Consider the following 18,773-nt stretch of genomic DNA (forward strand, 5'->3'; position numbering starts at 1 on the left):
ATTACAGAGGAGTCTTTAATGATATGATCTCAACTTAGAAAGAGTCAGTGTGGTACATTGGGAAGAATGTTGCTATTTCTCAGTGTTTGAATTCCAAGAGTACTACATGTGTTACATTAAGTGAGTTACTTAAAGCTCTTGGGCGGCCTCAGTTTCTCATCTGCAAAAAGAGAAGGGGTTGGATTGGATGATTTCTAAGTTTCCTTCCAACTATAAATCTATAATCCTATGGATATCCCAGGAATCTGTACTGTTAGATTTAAAATAGTTTTGAGAGTTAAATTGTTGTAGATAAGAGAGTGGGAGCCATAAACTGTGATAATTAAAATGTTTGGGAGCAAGGGAAATATATATATCAATTATGACTGCTGAAATATGTTTTCTACTGTGTCTTAGGTTTATATAAATATAAGATGGTCACCAGGGAATATATTCCCAATTTATGAATATGCCCAAGCCAACTGGGTTTTATAGAGAAATTTAATTTATAATACACTGATTAATCAATAGAAAAAGAGAGAAAGTAAGAAAGGAATAAGAATGAAGGGCCTCAAGCCAATAAGGCCTAAACCTCAGTCCTAAGAGATAAATCAGTCAGTTGGTTTTATCACTCACCCAAGATCTCTCTAGGTAAGGCTTCTCATGCCAACCTCAGGCTCCACTTTCAAGAGAGCCTCCTTTTCAAGAAATGTTTTCAGAGAATTCTCCTCTTGACTCCTCCTGAGTTCTCCTTCCACAGCCTCCTTCAAGACCTCTCCAGCAGCTCTCTCTTCTCAGACCTCCTTCAGAACCTAAAAAACTCCTTCTCAGTCCTCAGACCCCGCTATCTTTAAGCAAACAATCTAAGTTCCCTCCCCTCAGTTCTCACATCTACCAATCACTGTCGATGTCTCCCCTGTGGCAATGGTGGCTCTAGCTTAACCCAGGACGCCCAGAGGTCTGTCCCCTTTGTACATGTCTGTTGAAGGTCATATTCTCAAATAATTAAATCTTGATCTTTGCTGCAGCCCTTCCCAAATCCTGTTATTCTGAGTAGGGTGGAGATTGTAGTTTCCAAGACCTGGTTCTGTCATTCCAAGTAACTCTATTGTATTAATTCTAAAATCAATAATGACTCAAAGAACTTCCTGTTCTATGCTTAAGCATAGGTCAAAGCCCTTTCCATTGTTTAGCAAAAGGTTTCTGTCCTAAAGTAGTCTTAAGTAGGGAGGAGAAGGATTCTCCCATGCCAAGGAATTTCACATTCCAATAGAGTTCTTACTATCAGTAGAAAATTTTTTCAAGTATTAAATTTCCCAATGGGGAAATTTCCAACATTCATAAGTCTAAGAAATTTTAAGGTTTACAGTACTTTGTACTATTACTATTTAATCTTTTTATCAAATGAATGAATGAAAAAGCAGTTATTAAGAGCATACTGAGTTTTAAGTGTCATAATAAGCATTAGGAATACAGATTGAAAGTTGAGCAAGTCCCTACTTTGAAGGAGCTCACATTGTAGTTGAGGGAGACATCAAAACAAAGTTAAGCTAAAGAGTAGATGTTAAAGCCCAGGGATACTTAGATTAAGTTATTAGATGTTAGACTTGGGCTCAAATAGAGGATAGGGAGGCATGGTTTGACACCAGTTCTCAGAAAAAATATCCAGGAGCTCCCTTTCCTAAAAGGAGGGAAAGGACATATCCATACAAAAATATTTATAGCAGCTCTTTTCATCAGTCAATTAATAAGCATTTATTAAATGCAAACTTTATGCCAGGCTTTGTACTCAATTCTAGCAAAGAATTTGAAATGAAGAGGGTATCCATTGAGGAATGGCTGAACAAATAGTGCTGTTTTAATATAATGGAATGTTCTTCTGCCTTAAGTAATAAAAAAATAGATAATTTTATAAAACTTAGGCAGACTTAAGTGAACTGATCCATAGGGAAGTGAATATAACCAGGAAAACAATTTATTCAGTTAACAACATCATGAAGAAAAATGACTTAAAATACTTAGGCAATCTTATTGTTGCTATAGCCAGTCATGATTCCAGAGGACTAATGAGGACTCATGCTACCTTCCTGAATAGAAGTTTAATGAATTCATGGTATAGAATTAGACATATATTTTTGTTCATAGCAGATTTGTAGGGGGCTTTTTGTTTGTTTGTTTGATCATGATATTTGTTATGAGGATAGTTTTTGTTTTTTCTTTTTTGGAGGAGGCAACCTGAATTTCAGGGGGAAAGTGAGTTACTAATACGATTGCCCCCAAAAGAGAAGATAATAAAAGATAGTCACTGGATTTTTTTTAAGCCCTTACATTCAGTCTCAGACTCAATACCAAGTATTAGTTCCAAGGCAGAGGAGCAGTAAGGGATAAGCAATTGGAGTTAAGTGATTTGCCCAGGGTCACACAGCCAGAAAGTATCAGTCCACATTTGAATCCAGGACCTCCTATCTCCAGGGCTGACTCTTTATCCACTGAGCCACCTGACTACCCTCATTGAATCATTTTTTAAAATAGGAATAGAAAGAATTTCAGGAGGAAACACAGCCAAGTAATATAACTTTGAAAATATTATGTCAAATTTATTAATGTACTTTTAAAAAAGCCAACTATTTATAATATTCATGTTTTTACAAATAATCCTATTTTTCTCTTCTACTTTGTATATAGAAATACTCTTATTATGGTTAAATTCAGAACATTAAAATTATTTTTAAAAATATACCTGGGACTTTATGTACTACCAAGGTCAATACAAGTTGAGTTTTATATGCAGTCAAAACAAGTCATCTTCCCATAATCTCAGATGACATTGAGAGATCTAGCATCCAAAAATCATGGGAAGATGTCTTTTTGCACTGTGGAGTACGTTCAGGTCTATGCACCATTTTTAAGAAGCTACAGTACAGTAACTAAGATAGTGAAGGGCTTTAAGTGCATGCCTTCTAAGAATAATTAAAGGAGTTGGGAATAAATAGGGGACAAAGATATGGTAAGATTCAAATATTACTTTTGAAAGCTAAGTGTAAAATTGAATAACTAGAAATAGGATGGTACCATTACAAAAAAGAAAAAGGTTTTAGAATATTGTGATTAATTTGGTTTTAAATTATTGAATTAGAACTACAGCAGGAGATCCAATCAGAAATAATCAAGAAATAGTTGGAAATATGCATATGCAGTCATCTAGGAAATAAGTCAGAACTAGAGATAAAGAGTTCAGAATAATCCATATGAAAATTATAATTAAAGTTGATAAAGGAACTCCCTACATTGTTGTAATTTCTACTTTGGGAGGTTTTATTTAGTTCTGTAATCTCTTAGGAAGGCCCTATACCTTTCTGTAGATAAATACCTGGATTTATCTGTCCTTACCCTTTAATTTCAAATGTTCTGTTATTTTAAATTGCCTCAGCATTTTAGATAGATAGATAGATAGATAGATAGATAGATAGATAGATAGATAGATAGATAGATAGATAGATAGATAGAGGCAGCTAGGTGGCTCAGTGAGAGCTTGGCATGGAGAAGGGAGATCTTAGGTTAAAATTTGACTTCACATACTTCCTAGTTTTGTGACATCCCCCTCCCACCACCACCCCTCCCCCCAGCAAGTCCCTTAACCTCAGTAACCTAGCCCTTGGACTCTCCTGCCTTGGAACTGATACTTAGTATCATTTCTAAGACAGAAGATAAAGAGTTTTTATACTTTTTTATTTTTATATATACACATACACACATAGAGTCAAAATATTAGATACTGTATATGATTATATGATTCAATAAGTGCTAACTTGGTTTATTCTAATGGGTAACTTTTCTGATAAGATGAAAATAATAAGATGCATCTGATAAGATTTAAAGGTTAAGCTTTTAAATTCAAAACTGTATTTGAAATAATGGTTATATAGACCATAGTCATTTTCAGGCATTGAAGAAAATATTAATCAAGCATTCATTAATAATACTGTAACATTATTAAGGATATAGCACACTTTTATTTTTATCATTTAATATTGAATTCTAAATATAGTCATAAATTATCTCCCATTTTTTTCTTCTACCATCATATGTATTTTAACCTATTGTGCTTTCTTTTAGATCTGATCAAAATTCTAAAACTTTAAATCTTTTATGATTTCTTGAAAAGTCCCTTATAGGAGACAATATAAATATTGATAAATACTTGAAAACTTATGCAGAAGCAACAGTAGTTCCTTCTAGACTCTCTGGGTTATTGACTTTGTGACCCTGCATGAGGCTCACGAATTCTCTCAGCCTTAGTTCCCTCATATGTAAAATGGGGATAAAATTACCTTAAAAGTTGTTTTGAGGATCAGATAAAAAAGCATATATGTAAAAGTGTTTTGCATTCAGTGTGCTATATGTGTCAGCTGCTATTGTTATCCTGATTCAGTGTAATTGATTTCACTTTAACTTTTAGTTTCCAAGGATAAACTTGCAAACAGAATCATAACTATTGTGCTTTTCAGTTACAATGTAGTAGTGTTTCATCACTTTTATTATTTTCCATTTTCAGAATGGGCTACAGATGGCATTTTATTCTACACTTGCCAGAAGAACCTTCGGTGTTGTAATGTATTTCGGACTAGCTTTGGAAATAAAAAACATACCGAATGCATCTACACAGAACAAGACCCAAGGTGCTAGAATAATGCAAACTGAAGATAAGTTCGTTTTCTCTCTCTGTCTCTCTTTCTCTGTCTGTCTGTCTATCTCTGTCTGTCTCTCTCTCTACCTCCCTCTTTACCTCTCTCCCTCCAAATGTGAATTGAATATCCATAAATTATTTTTTAAAATTAAGACATAGTAAAGTGAGTTTTTGTACGTACTCCAATTATTTATTTTATTTGAAGAGGTTTTTTTCTCTGACTTTAGTGAATTATTTTGGCCATTATATCTCATAAGACCAGCTGATTTCATTATTAGAGGAAGTCCTCACACTGAGGAAAAGGAAACCACACATCTTTTAAAAAGTACAATCTTCGTGGTATCTATTATACCATATATATACTTAATGCAAAGCTTTTGATCTGTGGAAAAAATATTTAATTGGAGACTTGATATTGTTATAGATTATCTAATTCACTTTTCTCCAATTTTACAGATGAGGAAACTGGCTGAAAGAGTTTAAGTGACTCACCCAAATTTATACAGCCAGATAGTGGCAGGACCAGTACTAGGACCCTGGTCTTTGGATTCCCAGCCTTGTATTCCTCTACACCAAACTTCTTGGGTTGTGTCTTTGCAGTTCTATTCGCCTAACAGTTTACCATCACAGTGTGATTTAGATGGCCAGAGAAAGGAAATACTTTAATCTCTCTCTCTCTCTCTCTCTCTCTCTCTTTTAATCTCTCTCTCTCTCTCTCTCTCTCTCTCTCTCTCTCTCTCTCTCTCTCTCTCTCTCTCTCTCTCTCTCTCTCTCTCTCTCTCTCTCTCTCTCTCTTCTCTCTCTCTCCCTCCCTCCCTCCTGCTGTGCTTGATTTGTAATCTCTCTCAGCTTTCTCTGTTACTTAGCTATTCTGTTAGATTTGCAAATGTCAAGGTCTTTCCCAGGGCAAAGTGCCCCTTAGAGAGAGAATGACAATTTTCATGCCATGCAGACAGATCGGTTTCTCTTTTTCTCCAGAAAACTCTTGTTGTACCTACTCATATTTTCTCTTTTATATTGGGGATAATCCCTGCTGTGGGTGGTGACCAAATACAACCATTATGTTGTTCCCAGTGATCAAACTCTAATCTGCTGAATACTCACTCAGTGTCCTTTTACAAAGTAATTGTTCAGGAAGAAAAGCTGGTTTTTTGCTAAATTGATTACAGAGCTAGTTTTATAACCATCTAACACATTATCTCCTCTTTGAAGGTCCCAACTTCATAAATTCTAAGAATATGTTTTGACTGAATTGGATTGTCAACAAGGAATACTGTTGATTTTAATAGAGACTTGACAATCAACTTGTGTTAAAATGAGTGAGAGACTGAGTTTCCAACTATATTTTATAGATTTAGATGTGTATAGAAAAAGAAAGCAAGTGAGTTAAAGAAAACAAATTTCCCTCACTAAACTAACTTGGACTGCTCTTCTGGATAAAAATGAAAAGTAAGGAATTCTTAACTATCTCTCTAACCTATCTAGACTGAAGTCCAGAACAATATATACCACTGTTGGTGGCATTATCTTCAAATAAAGATAACACCACCATCAATTTATTTTAAATGTTAAGTGTCTCTTTTCCCAACTTTACTGTTTTAGAATGTTGTTCTTGCACACAGCCAAAATTGGTGAAATGATAAATAGGAGCTGGTAATAACCTCCTCTTTCTTATCTATTCATGTATATAAAAATCATGTTATTCTTTTCATTCAGATTTCATAGTGGACATATTGTTAAACTGTAGATCCTGAGTTGCTAAATAATATTTATTCCCTTTGGGCTTGGTAGAGTTGTATATGCCAAAGAAATTCATAATGAAATATTTAACAATTTGGGAGCAATTCAGAATGTAACATAATATTCAGAAATCTTTTACCAGTTATAATAATTCAGAACATACTTTCAGATCATTTGGAAGATTTGTAATTATGATTTTAATTTTCCTTTTGTTTTGACTGACATTTTCCTAGGGAATTTACTTTCCCTGAGACTTCACCTAGTCTCTTTATAGTCAGTTCCTTGTAAATCTGTATAGTTGCTCAATCTTTGCCTACTTGTTTTCCATTATTTCCTTCCATTCAGGACCAACCTATGGCCACCTTATGAAGTTCTTGACCTTTTCACCAAGTACATTTTTCTTAATGTGCCAGGTGGACACCAAATATGGATGAGCAGCCCTGAAAAGGGTATGACAAGCCCTCACACCAGAGGCTCTAGTCCTCCTTGAATATCCATACACTCAACTTTACCCTGTGTCTCCAAAGAACTGTAGCATGACCAGCAGCCACAACTCTGCAGATGGACTAAGCCAGGTTGAGGGTAACCTATGGGCCACAAGCCCATTGCTGAATTAGGGAGTTTCTCCTCCAAGCCTGTGAAAACTCCCCCCCAATGGAATGAGAGGGAGTTTGTTCCAGTGGCCATTAAGGCAGCTGAAACAGGCACTGGAATACTTAGAACTTGGTCAGACATCAAAGATGCCATGGTCATCCACTTCATCCTGGGCCATCACCAATCATCCTGACTCTTATCTTGCCACTGGACTTTAGTGACTCTAGAAGGAAAGGTGAGGCTGATGACTTTGTGCAGCTCACTTAAATACAGTTCGTATAAAAGTCCAAGACATCACCCCATGTTGTCATTGGTCCTCTTCAAAAACAAAGGACGAACAACAAAAATAATTCTTAAAATTAGTTGAATGAAACCAGAAATGATTTCTGCTTGCTTGGTATATACTATTGCTCTTCCTACAGAAATAGAAATGTAGGTATTTCCATGGCTTTTTGAATGCATTATTGAGACATTCCTCTTTAATATTATTAAAAATAATTGGATTGGCAGAATGATTTCCATGCCCCATAAGAACCTAACCACAGTTAAATAGTCACAACACTTGTTTGATATTCAAAATAACATTTTATATGGGTTCTAAATATCTTTGGAGAAGGACCAGAAAAGAAATAACACTTGAAAAGACAACATAACCATAGAAAGCTAAATATAAGATTTACACAAAGTAATTCAGGGAGAGTACTAACAATAGAGCAATTATTAAAGTCTTCCCTTATGAGATGACATTTGAACTGAACATTGGAGGGGAAAAAATGGAGAATAGAATGCCATATACAAGAAACTGCTTTTAATCTACTTTAGCTGAATCCATAGAATATATAAAAGAGATTAATAATCAATAGTTTTTTTTTTAAGGGGAAGAACTCATATTGGAAAGATTTCAAAAAACAAAGGTGGTTTTTATTTTATTAAGGCAAGAGAGAGCCATGGTGATTCTTGAGCAGGAAAGTGACATAAGATTTATGTTTTAGGAATATAAATTTATTCCTATTGCTGAGGTTAGAGGCCAAAGGATCAATAGAGCTCAGGAGTTCTGAGCTATATATAATAGGAACCAAGCTGATGGGGTGTCAGCATTATGTCTGTCACCAATATGGTGAGACCCCTGGAGTGGGACACTACCAAGCTACTTAAGGAGAGGTGAATCAGCCCAAGTTGGAAACAAAGCAGGTCAAAACTTCCAAGGCAGTTAGCAGTGTTATTGGATCCAAATGGCCACTGTACTTTCCAACCTGGACAAGATCAGGAGATCCATTCTCCCCCAAAAAGGGGGAGGAGGCAGGACATCAATTAGAAATCAGAAGATATATTAGAAACAGGAAAGGGCTCAAGTTTGGGAGTCCAAATTGAAGGTTGTTGTCACAGGGCCTGGATTAGGTAACAGCTATGTGAACCAAGAAAAGGAGATCTATATCAGAGATGTTGTAGAGACAGCATTAATGACATCTGGCAAATGATTAAATGTGAGTGGCGAGGGCAAAGGGAGAGTTGAGGCTAACATATGTGGTAAACTAGAAAGATGATTGTGACCCTATTAGAAATAGGGGAAATGGGGAAGCCAGGAAGAAGGGAGGATTTGGGGGGAAACAATAATGAGCTCTATTTTGGACACATTGCATTTGAAATGCTCATGGTCCAATCATCAACATGCCTGGTAGACAATTGGTGATTTGGAAACTGGAGTTCAGGAAAGAGATTGGTACTATACATGTACATTTGGGAATCATCTGTTTTGAGACACTAATTAAATTAATCAACAAGAGATTATAGAGCAAAGAGAAGGCCCAGGACAGAACTCTGTATGACTGTGCCTGGATGGAACAAGGATCATGATCCTGCAGAAGAGGTTTAAGAAAAAACAACCAGACAGGTAGAAGGTGAACCATTAAAAAGTAGTGTCATGGAAATATAAGATGGAGAGGAGTTAAGGAAGGGAAAGGGCGGTTATAAATGTCAAATCAGACACTTGGTTCCTACATAGAGCAACTCATATCTTGATCTTGAAGAAGGAAGGAATTATTTTGGAAGATTGTATTGCCCTTTGTATGAGCTTCTAGTCCTGATTGTATCAGTGAGTCACTGTAATGAGTTTAATTTCCTTCTCTATAAAATATGTATGATAATATCTTCCCACAGCATTTTTTGTGCTTGGAGAAAAGACTTATGAGGTAACAAGTCATATATTTCTAGCTTTACTTCAATATAGGTTTATTCCAGATGTCCTCTGAAATTAATTTCTTGGTTCCAGGTTTCCCTACTGCTTTTCTTTTTAGTTAGTTTCTTGTCAAATCAATTTAACAGGTATTTATTAAGCATGGCTATATACCAGGCACTGGGCTCAGTGCTGGGCATACAAAGAAAAGCAAAAGAAAGTCCCCTGCTTTCAAGGAGCTTACATACTAATGGAGGAGACAACATATAAGCAACCATGTGTAAACAAGATATATTCAAGGTAAACTGGATTTAATTCCAGAGGGAAAGCTTTTTGGTAGAAGGTAGGACTTAAGCTGAGATGAAGGAAGCTAGAGAAGCAGTGAGGTAGAGATGAGAAGGGAGAGAATTCTAGGCGTGACAGACAGCCAATGAAAAACACCAAGTCTAGAGATGAAAGTGTCATGTGAGACCAAACCATACCAAAGAGACCAGTGTTACTGGATTGAAGATTTATTTGGAGGAGATTAAGGTATAAGAAGATTTTTTCAGGCAAGGGTGAGGCCAGATTTTAAAGGGTTTTAAAACCCAAATGGAGAAATTTATATTTTATCCTGGAGGCAATAGGGAATCACTGGAGTTAATTGTATAGAGAGGTAAACTGTTGAAATAGTCCAGGGATAAGGTAATGAGGGCCTACTTCATGGCAGTGGTAATGTTAGATCAAAAAAGGAGACATATGAGAGATTACAAAAGTAGAAATGACAAGATTTGGCAGCTGATTGGATGGGGAGAGGACAGCGAAGAAGTGAGAAGAGTCAAAAATTATACCTAGGCATCTAACTGCCAAGTTGTAATTGTAGTGAAAGACCACTGGGCTTAGAATAAAGAAAAGCCTTAGTTCGTGTTTCACCTCCAGCTTCTACTCCTAGCACATACCAAATGGCAGGTAACATGGGTAGTTAACTAGAGGAGGAGTGAGTGCCCTAAAAGACAATGGAGGTAGACTGAGGCAGCTTCCTTAGAGACTTTGTTGAGGAGCTCAAGGTGAAAGTTTTAAGGATGGATCTGTTTCTTAATGCATAAAATTTTGCTTATGCCAGATGTCATTTCTATTTTTTTTAAAAGCCAAATACAACCACCTCACTTTCTTCTAAAAGAATAATATGGATTAAATTGAGAAAGAGCTACATATATCTAATCATAAACACACCAATAATATATCTATGTGTATGTGATACAAATATATAGTTGATATAGATAACAAGTCAATTAGTAAATACTGATGCTGGCCTGGTTGTGGCATTAAATTCTGTATTTTTTCCATCTAGTTTGGTGTGCTTGTCTTCCCTCACTCATTCTCTTCCCTGCCTTCTTCTTATTATCCCTCTACCTGCTCTGTGTCAGTGTATGTATTCATATATATTAAAAAATATAAATACACATCTATATGAATATTATATCTACATAAATGTAATTTCCCTCCTCATCCTCCCCTTTTATCTCCTTCCCTTTTTCTCCCTACTTCTTTCCTTTTCCTCCTTTCTCTGTCCTTCCTCTCTCCCCCTTTCTCCCTTTCATTCTTTTTTATTCTTTGTCATTTTCCTCTCTTACATGTTTTTGCTTCATTTGCTAACATGGAGTATGTTTTTACTGAATTTCACCTCAGGCAAAGTGAGATCTCAAATTGTTTTATTAGTCAGCCATAGAAGATGCTAGCATGGTCACACTACAGAACTAGAGAATACTTTCAATAACTAGAGCTGATATGTTGGACTTTTCTGAGTACCTCTTGAAATTCTTATTTAAACTAAATAAAATTACACAAAAATCTGGGCTTAGAAACTAATGAAGTAAGTGTCTAGTTTTCTCATTGAAATTCATGCTTTTAGCTTTCAAGTATGTTTCCTCAGGGAATTAAAAAAGCTACGTTCCTTTTGTTTTTAAGGCAATTCATGTTTTTTTTTCCAATTCTTCTAGGATTGACTGATACTAATGAGAGACTGAATAAAAGTAACTCTTTTTTAATAATATCTGACTTCCTCTTCTTAGTGTAAGAGGCAGAATGTAAGGGGTAAAATTATGATTGGACTGCATTTATCAGAGTGTGGTCGCCATAGATTTAATTAATTCTAAATGAATTTTTTGGCAGTTTCTTTATAAAATAAAGAAAGAGTGAAAGTAAGAAAATCAAAGAGAGGATATCTAACCTAACATACTAAGTATTTTGCTCCGGCCCCTGGCTCAACCCAAGCAGGGTAATTAGTCCTCAGCCGAAGGGACCTCAGCCTTCAGTCATGAAGCCTCTCTCAAGAGGAGAGGCCTCTCCTGATGCTAGTCCCTTCAGAAAATCCAGGAAAGGAGTCAGCCACAGAATAGTTCTAAGGGAAAAGTCCAAGAGCAGTCCAAGGTCCCAAACTGGAGCTCCTTCAAGACCAAGTTCAAGGCGAAAGATCCTTCAAAGGAAGTTCTTGGCATTTTTAAAGACCACTTCTTTTCATCACTTCCTGTGACTTCCTTCCATTTTACACATACCAATTATAGCTAACGCTTTGCTTAGGTCTGTCCAGAGGGCAATCAGTCAGTTTCTGATTCGTCACTATTGCACACTTGGGTCACAGACCTCCCCCACTCAAGTGTAAATGGGGTATATATGCTTCTGGTGATTAAATTTTAAAATGTGCAGGGGAGAGTTAATCCCATCTTCACATTAGCAAGTAATCCTGTGATTTAGTAGTATGTAAAATGATAACAAGAAAAATAGTTATCACTGGCTAACTTTTGACTTCCAAGTATTCCTCAAATATTTTTATTTTTCATTTTCATTATAAATGACCATTTACTGTTGAATACTTGCTAAGTACACTCCATGAACCAGATATTCTATATCTGAAATTCTTTCATTTTCTTACTATATAATTCCTTTGTAGATTTTTTGTGGACCTTCATTGTACAAGCGACAAGTGCTTCCTCACCATAAATAGTAACAGCAAGACTACTTCTGAAGTATGGTTGGTGGATTGTCATCAGCCTTGGAATCTACCAGTCCTTGTCCAAAAGAGAAATTCTGGGATTATGTACCATATTGAGCATAGAAATAATGAGTTATATATTCTCACAAATTTTGGAGAACCTGCAGAATACAAGGTAACATTTCTCTCCCACGCACTGTACTAACCACATCTATAAAGTTGTGGTGGTTTTTTAACTCTTACCTTCCATCTTAAAATCAATTCTGTGTATCAATTCCAAGGCAGAAAAAGACTGGTAAGGGCTAGGCAGTGAGTAATAAGTGACTTGCTTAAGAAGTACTGACTGACTACTAATGTAAACATGACCTTAGATCTTTTGAGTCTTTCCCTCATCACATGCATAGACTGTGTCCTACCAAGCCTTAGGTCACTCCCACCATTCCCTACTTTACTCGTACATAGGCACTACTGAACAAAGGTAGAAGAAATCACACTACTGTTCTGATTAGGTCCACCTCAGATTTATGTTAAACAACCACAACTGAGCTATCCTTCCATTATCAACTCATTATCCAATTCTCCATGGCAGCTCTCCCAGACTTTTTCATCCTTCCTCTAACCTCACATTTCAGCCCTCTACACTGAAAATCTTGTTTCATATTTTGCAGCCATTCCCTGAGTTCCCTCTTCTCAAATATGTTCACCCCTGTCTCACATGAAGAGGTATTCTTACTCCTTACAAGCTAACCTGCCCATTCTTTCCTATCTCTTCCATCAGATTACCTCCTCTGTCACCCCTGTTCTTGGAGATGTCAGAGTGACATCCCTTACCTCTCCCTTAGGTCTATTGGCCCCTTCCCTACTGCCTGTGATCATGCCCCTTTCTTTCCCATTCTCAGGAAACTTACTTGATCCTTCCATGCTCCCTGCAAACTATCATACTTTATCTTTTCTGTCCTTGTGGCTTTGGAAAAGCTATTTACCATGGGTGCCTCCACTTTTTCTCTTGTATTCTCTTCTTAACCCCTTATAAGTTCATCATTCCCACAAAACTCCTCTCTCCAGAGTTACCAGTGAACCCTTCCAGCTCTAAATCCCAGATGAACTGGGGACACTAACTCCAGTAAATATCTAGTTCTTCCTTTCATATGAAGGTGAGGACCACTGCTTATGAAATAGGAAAATGTATTTATACCTTAACATAATGTATGCCCCCTTTACCTTGATACTTTGTTACTTAGATTTCTTGATATCTTGCTTAATCTCTTCTATCAATTTGCTTCCATATAGTTAATGAAGACTTCAATAAATTCCTGTAGTATGAAGAATTGGCAACTGATTTATACATTGAAGAGGAAAACCAAACTTATTGACTTGGTGATGTTCAAGGATCACTGTGTTATATTTCTAAAGTACTGCAATCAACTTTATCTCAATATAATTTCCTTAAATGATCATTCCATTCAGTCTCTTAAGGTATGTTTCATTTTTAATAGTCAGTCACTAATCCAAATGCACACAGCTTATCTGAGCAAAATATGAAATATAAAATATTTTTTAAATAAAATTACTATATTGGCTTTATTTTATAATTAAGATATATTGGAGCCATGTAATAATTTTTTCTCTTAAAAGAACTTGGTGCATTACTATACTGGACTCTATTTAAATGATGCTTATTCCTACAACTATCAAAGCCTTGCTATAACATAATGTTATTGTGAAGCTCCAGTATAGTTCTGTTTCTATTCTAGGTCAAATGATCTGGATCTTGCCAACTGGCAGCTCTGCAACTTGAGCAAGCCACTATCTGTGGGCATCAGTTTATCCATCTGTAAAATGGGAGTGGAGGTTGGATTAAATGATTTCCAAGTTACTTTCCACTTCTGTGACTACAAATCATATATATAATACAATGTGTATCTAGAAACTTAGCATGAAAAGGACAGCTCTAAAATGTCAACAGGAATCCTCAGCATGTTAATGGCAATTTCCACTAGCTATTTCTTTCTTGCTTTTCTTACTATGTCCAAAGTTTTTCTTTTCTTTCCACATAATAATTAACTGCCAGATTCAGGCATAAGTGGAGTTTGTGATATTTTAATGATATTTGACCTCTACTAATTTGTCCTTACACTTTTTTAATGATTTTTCTCCCCTGTTTATATGTAATATCTCTACAATCTTTGAACTCTTTGAAAGCAGGGAACATTCAATTTACTTTATATCTGTATCCCACAGTGCCTTTAGAGTACTCTGCATTATAAAGTATTTACAAATTTATTGAGTTATATATGGTTATAGAAAGAATATTTTTAAGTCCTTCTCCCTGTCCTCCAGGAGCTTACAAATACACTGTAACATCTACAAAAAGCAGCAGATCAGAACATGATGGGAGGCCTTTATATAAAACATAGCTTTCCTACTTAGTGAGGATTCAAACATTTATGGCTGGGGGGAAAGATTATCTTAAATTCAATCTCAGTGACAGAAATGCTATAATGGCACAAAATGCCATTTAGTAAAGTCCTATGATCCTCTTAATAAATTTCCCATCCTCTATCCTCATGCTTTCATATTTCCTGGAATTTTTCACAAGGAGGGTCGCCCCCCCCCCCCTTCCCACCTGTCAGCAGGGTCACCAGTCACTGCTCAACCTCTCTCTTTCTCTCCATGGCCCCCTTCAGGAAACAGTGGGCAGATGCCCCAGGAATGACCATAACAGGGGCCATCATCACAAAGACCCACATATAAGACTCATCTTGTGCTTCAGGGAATGAGGCTCCAATGGAATCATATCCCAAGCAGCCAGGCTCCCATTAAGCCCAGCCTCTAATAGGCCAGGTATTGTTATCTCAGTCTGTTATCATTTCCCCAGTCTAGGCAGGGCACTCATTGCCAAGGGCCTTTCAGGACTGGAAATAGAGTCTCATTTGCCATGAGGTCTCAGGGGGCTCAGAAGGAAGGGACAAAACTATACCAAGAAGTGTTGAGGATCCCCTTCAACTCCACCCCAAGTTGCACCCAGGTATTCCACCTCTGAACCTGTTTGGCAGCTATGGGAAGGCACTCTCCCTGACTGAAAGCTATGGTGCATCCCTTTAAAAAAATTAAAATTGAAAAAAAGAAAAAGAGGGAGCAAAGCAATATTTTCAATTTCTTTTTTGATCTATCTGTTAAAGGGAAAATATCAATAGAATTTAATTCTTTAATGATTATCTCCTGAATTTTTAACATTAAATGACATGTTGACATAATTTTATATTGGTACTCACATTCATTTTATTTGGAGGTTTTTGCAAAATTGAACAATTGTTTTAAAATTCAATAACAAGAATAAAGTCTGTGCTTAACACCGGAATATCACATCTTCAGAACAAACTTTAGTTAATCCATACTTGCTTCTTGGTTCAGAGCCATCACTATTAGAATTTTCCTGTCTGGGATGATACCTAAGGTATATTGAGTCATATTTTCATTAATGATAATAATTTGTGCCCATCTCTATACACTTCCTAGCTTCTTCCCTTACAACCAATAACTTGTATACCTGAAACAACTAATTGTGCTTAGAAAGTATAGTACCTGATCATAGAAGAATTTTATTTTCTTTCTCAGTTTTCCCAGTCTCTTATGGAAAAGAAACTTCCATACTTAGACTCACTCACATTACAGATTCCCACTAAAGGATTTTTCTTGTTGGGACCACTAGGTTACCAGGAAAAGCCAGAAAGGAGCTCCTTAGTGTGTTTTTTAATGTCTTGTCAGTGATGTGAAAGAGTTTGTCTTGTGAACAGAGGAGCCTGCATTTGGAACAATTTTGGAAGGTTCAATAGTAGTGCTTTTCCATCCCTCCTTCCCTCATAGGCAATCAAGTCTGTTTGCCCATTTGATTCTGGACTACAGAATTTTTCAGGTTGCATCTCTCCATTTCTCTTTTTGTTTTTGGCATAAAATGGAAAAAAATGACCCAAGATGATCACCAGTGTGAAGAAAATTAATTATCTAGCTATTTTTGGAGTAATATTTTCAACAAATGTCTTTATCAATTGGAATCTTCAGATTGCACTGAAAAAAAAAACTCAATGAACACAAGCTTTTGGGGAATGGTTCCTACACTTGACTAATGATGCACTCATCACACATATCTCCAGTTGTCCTCTATAAAGAGAGCCCACCATCAGGGATGGTGCTGAGCCAGACTGCTGATTTTCTAAGGAATTTGCAGTTTTCACAATTATACAGGAAAGGGAATGCAATTTTCTTTTAACACTTTGACTTTCAATGCCATTTCTGAAGCTTCTGTCAACCTGCTAACCAGAGCTCCTTAAAGGATGTAAAGGGAGTGCTAGTAGAAGGCTAGAAGCTGGACCCTGCTGCTCCCAGAGAATGAATCTTGATTCCTTTCACTTTTCATTGAGTTAAGAATCTTAAGCATAATAGCCATGAGTTTGAAAAAGGATGTGCCAGGAAAGTGTTTTGTTCTATACAATGGTTAGCCTGGGGGCCAAAGTTAGAAGCAGGGATTTTAAATGACAGCGCTGCTGAGCCAACACAGCCCTAGCCTAATAACTGCCATTGCTATGGCTTCAGAACAGGCTTGTTCAAGAAACAGGACACAAGCTTGTGAGTAGATCAAAAACACACAGCCAGTTTTCATGACATATAAGAAGAGTTCGGAAGAAATGGATGGGCCTCTAAGCCCATGAGCATTTTAACCATTTTTTGAAATTTCATAACCCTATTCATGTCCCAAAATAAGCATCCCAGTAAAAGAGATTGTATCTAGATTATTGTAAACTGTGGTGTTAAACTTACATGTTCACAGATATTTGAATGCCTTTTAGATATGATATTAAGGACCTTAGACATCATATGAACCAAACTACTCATTTTTCAAATAAGAAAACAAGTCCAAAGAGTTTAACTAACTTACCCAGTATCAGACAGGTATTGGTATTAAGGAGTGGAGCCAACGTTTGAGCTTAAATTCTTGGAACTTAATTCCATGCTCCTTCTATTACACAACTACTTTTTTCCTCTCCATGATATCTGAGAAACTCAAAGATCACTTTTCTTTCCCATTTTCCCTAGTCACTCAGCTATTTCATTTATTTCGTATCATCTAGTCATAGTCATTTCATTTATTTCAAATAGCTTTGCCACTTTAAAGTGCAAATTTTTAAAGAAATTTGGCAGAATCTGAATTGAATAAAACTTGATTTCATATCTGAAGCTAACTCCAGAAGTGGAGTTAATGCTGAAGAGCCTAAAGAAGGAATAAAATAAACATCTGATCTCTTCAGCTCCCTGTGTGGGCCTGTGCATGCCAGCTGGACACCCAGCCAGAAGACAGCAGTAGCAGTGCCTGCTCTTTTCAGCTCTCCTCTCCTGTGCATCCTCCAAGACAATTTATATATAATTTAGTAAATGGCAGTCTCTACAAGCAAGCTGAGCAAGAAGAACCCATCATAACAGATTGTCACATGGCACGTTTAGAAGCAAAAAGCAAGGTAAGTTTTTGTAACTTTTCTTTTAAAATAGTAACAGAAAAAGGAAAAAAAATAACTATAGGTGGACTTGGATTTAAGAAATGTTCAGGCTTGTAGTAATATCTTGAGTGCTGGCCCAGGTCTATTATATTCAATATCTTTGTCTACAGTGAAAAGAAGAAAAAAACAAAATTAAATACTGAAAACTATAGATGTTAGATCAAAAGATTTTCCTGTGCATTGAGGGAAGAAATAAGTCATCCATTTGTTGGACACTACTGTAATTCCTAGCACAAAGATTTCTGGTGTACCACAATGACCAGCCTGCCTAGGCTCCAAACCTTCTTCCTTCCTTGGCATAGGAATGCTTCTTTGAATAAATAGAAAAGGGGATAGGAAGAGGGAGCAACCAAATTGTTTTATTCATTTAACAGTTCATTTTTGCTAGAAGTTATCTGTTCTTTAAAGTGAAGGCAATATCTGTTAACTTTCAGGAAGAGCTGGAATGACCTGTGCAAAATATAAAATTATTATAATTTTAGAGATCTGTCTCTATAATACCCCTACTGGTGTCTTCATTGCTCTTTGATATTTTCCCTAGGTGAAAGCATCAGGGGAAAAAAATCATTTAAACTCATCCCCCTTACAATGAACTGTCCAGCTTTTTCTGCTTATTCTTTTTTCATACATTGGTAATAGTCTGTTATAAAAGATGAGAAACAATATCTGGCATTAGCAATATGAGTAAAAAATTGTCCTTGAAGTGTGAATTTTAAAACTATTCCACCTTAATCAGACCATTCTTTAGAAGATGTGATTTAACTATTTCCTGATCAGTAACAATGGAGATACTTAGAATAACAGAATCAGGTCTTGGAAACTACATTTCTCCTCCCTTCTTAGTTTAACAAGATTTGGAAGGTCTGCATCAAACTCAAGATTTAATTATCTAAGGAGATGGCCTTCAACAGACATGTGCAGAAAAAAGAACAGACCTCTGGGCTGTCCTAAGTCAAGCTAAATCATCATTGTACAGATGAGATGCAGGAAAGTGATGTAAAACTGTCTATATAAAGCATGTCACTTCCTCTTTCCTCCTCTTTCCCCGGAGAGGTGATTCTGGCTGAGAGTGTGCTA

At 36.3% G+C, this 18,773-nt stretch overlaps 1 protein-coding gene across 5 annotated transcripts in view; it reads left to right on the forward strand.

The window, feature by feature from the left end:
• The window catches only part of PREPL (prolyl endopeptidase like), a 45,104-nt gene that overhangs the window by 16,066 nt on the left and 10,265 nt on the right, over positions 1 to 18,773 (forward strand). For all 5 annotated transcript variants that reach the window (XR_459310.3, XM_007476876.3, XM_007476877.3 and 2 more), the window contains exons 6-9: positions 4,535 to 4,658; positions 12,103 to 12,319; positions 13,435 to 13,620; positions 17,451 to 17,657. Coding sequence is in view for 4 of the 5 variants with exons in the window: in XM_007476876.3 (XP_007476938.1) it covers positions 4,535 to 4,658; positions 12,103 to 12,319; positions 13,435 to 13,620; positions 17,451 to 17,657 (734 nt within the window). In the remaining variant the exon portion in view is untranslated. The remainder of the gene's footprint in view (positions 1 to 4,534; positions 4,659 to 12,102; positions 12,320 to 13,434; positions 13,621 to 17,450; positions 17,658 to 18,773) is intronic.

The sequence above is a fragment of the Monodelphis domestica genome, chromosome 1 (genome assembly GCF_027887165.1).
Source record: "Monodelphis domestica isolate mMonDom1 chromosome 1, mMonDom1.pri, whole genome shotgun sequence".
Taxonomy (NCBI): domain Eukaryota; kingdom Metazoa; phylum Chordata; class Mammalia; order Didelphimorphia; family Didelphidae; genus Monodelphis; species Monodelphis domestica.